Here is a 5117-nt window from a genome sequence, read left to right on the forward strand (position 1 = left end):
AAGCACAGCAGTTTATAGAGAGAGAGAGAGGGAGAGCATAGAGTGGATGAAAAAACTTTTCATGGGTATTATGGATTATTTTCATCCATTCTGACTGAATTCCACATAAGGCAACTACATTTTTGTGAATTAAATTTAGCTTGTTGTTTTAGTCACACAGAAAATAATGCTTTGTGTGGGGGTGTTACACGTACACCAGTACAAGAGAAAACACTTTTATCTGGGGGAGAGGGAAAGCTTGATACTAAATCTTTCATAAATCTTGAAGTCTAGTGGTCTAAACCCAGGTAATTGCCAGAAGGGTTGTGGTTGAGTGGATCACAGCCTTTTACACTTGAAATTATTATATGAGCTAAATGATAGCTTTGCTTCACAGCTTTTAATAATGTTTACAGCAAATTTTTAACTTGAGGCATGAATGTGTATATACTCAGCTTTATTTCAAAGTTTAATATGGTATAGTTAAGTAGAAGCATTAAACTTCTACTTCCTTCATTTTTTCAGCCTCTGCGGATAAATGGTGTAAAAGTATATACTGAAAATGTGGACAAAAGACAGATCATTTTGGATCTTCAAATCAGGTAAATATTATTATTATATTACGGTGGTGCTCATACTTTATAATATGTGCTTTGATTCAGCAGTTACTTTGCCCTGAGAGGGGAATAATTGTTTCATTATACCAATGTAGTTAGTTCTAATTGTGTATGAGTGAAGGAACTGCCTGCTGTAAGTAGCATTTATCTGAGGGAAGTAGTGTATCAACTCAGTGTGATGGCATCATTAATGATGGTTAATAAAAAATACTTTCCAAGGCTAAAACACTATCTTTGGTGTTTTTCCTAATGTATTAAAACTTTGCCATGAGTATTAGCCTTCTCTAAAATTTAGGTTAAGTGATGTTTGGGCTTTTTTTTACTTTTCTTAGTTACTTAGATTATTTTTCTAATACTTTGTTTTTAAAATTGAATGATAGTTACTGATGTACTTGTGATCATATCACTAACTAAAGTGAATCTAGGTCTTATATAATGCCAGAGCCACAGTGCTCTACTGCTTCAGGTTTCTTTGCCCTTTCACCATGATCTCTTTCATAGAGGCTTATAAATAGATCTACCCAATGTTTGCCAAAGTCTTTCTCAACACAATATGCAGTTACAGAGTTTTTTGAAAGTTTGGTCAGTGAACACAACAATGTTTTTATTTTTGACCATCATAGATATGTGTTACAGTGGCTACTTTCACCTGTTGGTATGTCATGGAAAGGCCACATCTGTCAGTCACTGATGATCCAGCAAAGAGCAGCCTTCTGTGTTCCTTGCTGTTTCCCTGGCAGGAACCAAAAGGGTAATCATGCCTCTTGGCTTCTCTTTTTCAAAGAGTCACTTCTAAAGTTTGAACTCGGTCATTCTTAATATTTAGTTGTTTATCTAAATCTCAGCTATGTTGAGAACTGTGCTTCTTTTTCAAAGCTGGGCCCCAAAATAATAACAGAAGATGCTGCATCCTTTCCTGGGTTTCAGAGGGGTTTGTGGGATATTTCTGTGAGCAGGGCTCAGTCTTTATTGAATTGAATGATTTTATTTTTGTAGGAAAAAGACAGTTATCTATATCAGGTATTGGTGTTGCTGGACAGAATACAGCAGCATCGTCTCTTGAGAGCTGTTAGTACTAATGGAGAAATTTTCTTCATTTTTTTTTTTTGTTGTTACTTTTGGTAGCACCTGCAAGAATAGCCTCACCTCTTCAGACTTAAGTCCTCAGGAAAACAGACATGTCTAACCATTGTGGACACAGTGCAAAGAAACTGCTTTTGAGACACTATTTTTGAGGCATTTGAGCCAAGTCTTCCAAGACCATTTCTTCCTTTTAAAGCAGAATTATTCCCACAGGAGGAGAGAATCAATCTAGTGTGGTTTTGTGTGTGTGTGTGTGTTTGTTTTGTTTGTTTGGTTTTTTTTCCCCTTCCTTTTTCTTTCCACTCATCTTCATGAAGTAAGGTGGGACATAAAAAGGAAGGCTTCTACAAAGATGGCAGCAATAATGTCCTATTACCTAGAGCTGAAGGAAATCTTCACCTGTATGTCCCATTGCATTACATTGCAGCCTACTTAGAGGTGGTAACAGCTGGAGTAAAATTTGGTCTAAAAAGCCGAAATAAATTGCTTGAAGTGGTTTAAATAACAATAACAGTGCTGAGTCAGCTAGGAGTCTATTTACCCCAACAGCTAGTCCTGACTGCCAGTGGCATAGGCTTCCAGGAAGAAAAATGACTTCTCACTGAGAAAGGGCTCTTTTTAAAAGGCTTTTACTTATGTAAGTTTGAAACAGTGCCCCAGTATCGATTGTTACTTTCTTTTTGTTTGTTTTGTTCTCTAAGGGTTGAAGTGTCCAAGGGCTCCCGAAGGGTCTGGTTGTTTCAGTAGTAACAGGAATGAAGAATACGAGTCTCTGTAATAAATATTCTTGGCGTATTTAGATTCAGAGTTATGTACAGATACCAATCCTCAACTATTTCTTAGGGAATCAACTTTAGCTCAGTTTTGCAAGATTATAAAGAACAGTCTTGCCGCTGCAGAAAGGTCTGTCCGAGTATTTATCCCTGTAGAACTTAATCTCTAGTTAAATTAGTTTGTTCTAATTTTAATTTAAAGTTTAAAATTAGGAGCTTTCTATAAACCCTTCATTCCCTAAATACAGTTGAGAGGAAAACATGCTCTCTAAGGATTTGTAAGAATAGCTATAGAAAGCTAACCCCTGTGGGGGGGTGTGGCCAGGGGAAGAGAAGGAAAGATTTTGTTATTTATAATTTTAATTTTTTTAGAGTACATTCATTCTTTGAATAAATTTCCTTTTATTCTTTGAATAAATTTCCTTTTATCCTGCTGTTTCACCAGTGCGACTTCCCTTAGCCCTCTCTACTGTTAGTTGTTCGTGATGAGTTAATGCATTTGCTTTGGACCTTCCATACAGTATATTTAAGTAGTCCTCGTGTGTCTCCAAAACTTTTCTTTAATATTTTTTGCATCTTCCTTGAGGTTTTTAGGGTTTTACTTTGAACTTTAGTTGTAAAAAGACCGTGTTTGTTTTGGGGCGGGTTGGTTTGTTTGTTTCTGTGAGGCTATAGAGTGCATTTTGATCACTGCTTCAGAGTGTTTTTTAGAATCTTTTGAAACAGGTCCTGTATATTGCTCAGGACTCAGTTAAGAATTTTACTCTTGTAACCACCTTGATTAGCTAATCCACAAAGTAGTAATTGGAAAATATATGTAAAGATTCCATTTGAGGATCATGTTTACAAAGGGAACACTTTACCTTTCTCTTACTTCCTGTGAACATTTTGTTAAATTGTCAAAACTCGCATTAAAAAATAAAGTCTAGTTTCTGGTGACAAATGTGTGAGGGGAGAATTTTAGCTACTTGAGCAAATGAAGATAAAGTTTAAATAAGTTGTTAATTAATTGAAATCTTATATTTGCTAAAGCTCAAGAGTGTAGTAAACACTTGTAGAAAAATGAAAGGTTATGGATCAACAGAAAACAAGAGACTGTCAAATTAGATGTGAACTGTAGTAAAGAAAGACAAAGAAAAATGAGAAACTTGGGAAATACTGGTTATTAGCCTACAATTGAGTTTTTTGACCTTCTCATGTCAGAAAAAATAGAGGCAATAAAAGAAAGTTTTAGACTGCAGTTTTAAACGCATGGAAGTTGTTTGGTGGTTTTTTTTTATGTGGCATACTTGAATGGAGAAACTCATTATCATTGTACGGGCAGAAGACATGTAAAAATGGGGTCAAAAGACCTTCTAAAAAATAAAGAAGCTAGTCCAAAGTACAGAATCATAGATCATTATAATCTGGGAAACATGGTTGTCCTATTCTTTTTGTTTGTTCTACGGGCTACAATGACCACATACTTTATACTGTGCTTCTCATCTGTTTCAGTACAGCTGGTGTTATATTCTTACAAGACTGCCCTTATTAAACTGCAGTCTGTGTCAGTAATCTGTACAGCACAGGAGTCAAAAATATTTCTGGGATACTATGATCTGAATGTATAGAATTTGCTTACTAAATGAGCTTTCAACTTGTATGTTATGTTACAGTGGAATTCTGTACAGCATCAACTGTTGGTGGACCCAGCCAAATAAATGTCTTAGGGGATAAAACCATGTTTAACTTTATTATAAGTTCAAAAGTTGTTGACTTATGTCCCTCAAATGCAGTTTGTTACTATTTTTACTTCAGTCTGTCATCACGTTATTACGGATTTTCAAATTGAGTGTATTGCTTCCCAGTCTTCATAACACAAATAGTTCTGATGCTACAAGGTGCCAAGATTGAGGTTTCAGTTGCATGTTTTAATTGACCTTGCTTCTCTATGTCATGCTGTTATGCAATCATATATGTATGTGTGTATTTTTATATGTATATATATACACACACATTACCTCTATATATAGTTAGATAGGTAAAAATAGAAATTACTTTGGCTTAAACTGTGTATTAAAAATTATATATCTATTTTTATACTGTACGGTCACACCACATTCTTTCCAGGGACAACAGTGGTCACCTTCCTTTCACAAAGACCCCTACAATGCTGTCTTCCAGCTCCCCAAACTGGTCATTGTACCAAAATGATTCTGCATAAAGTTATCTTCTGAATAATCCACAACAAATTCCAGTGTTAGGTATTTACAAGTCTGTCTCGGCACTGTTGTTTATTTCTGTTTAAGGGAATGATTAGATCAGCATTTGCTTGAAATCCCATGGGCAGCACCCTTACCACAGAGCACAGGAGGCTACAGGTGAAAGGAACAGTAGAGGTCCTGAATGCAGGAACTCACACTTTCATTTTCTTTTGATAGTACCCCGTGGCCATCAGTTGTTGGAGGGAGGTAGGAGGGGTCTTGCTGTTCTGCTCTTTCTGTGAGAATAATTTATTTTACCTTGATTTGATCCTAAAATGGTCCCATAAGGAGAGCAACACCATTTTTTAATAATTTCCCATGTTATTCTAATAAGAATGCATCAGACTCCTAAACATGGCTGAAGTGTTTTTTGCTGTACAGGCTTGGTGGGAGGGAGACTGTGCTCTGCTCTCGGAACCGGA

The 5117-nt window shown here is 36.0% G+C and overlaps 1 protein-coding gene across 1 annotated transcript in view; it reads left to right on the plus strand.

Moving 5' to 3' along the window:
• LOC103775088 (extended synaptotagmin-2) overlaps positions 1-5117 on the plus strand; it is a gene marked incomplete at both ends in the record, with an annotated part of 38757 nt that overhangs the window by 3435 nt on the left and 30205 nt on the right. Inside the window, one exon of the mRNA XM_008942531.1 lies at positions 505-581. Coding sequence (XP_008940779.1) covers positions 505-581 — 77 coding nt within the window. The remainder of the gene's footprint in view (positions 1-504; positions 582-5117) is intronic.

Source organism: Merops nubicus, unplaced genomic scaffold (assembly GCF_000691845.1).
Source record: "Merops nubicus isolate BGI_N331 unplaced genomic scaffold, ASM69184v1 scaffold5346, whole genome shotgun sequence".
Lineage (NCBI taxonomy): Eukaryota > Metazoa > Chordata > Aves > Coraciiformes > Meropidae > Merops > Merops nubicus.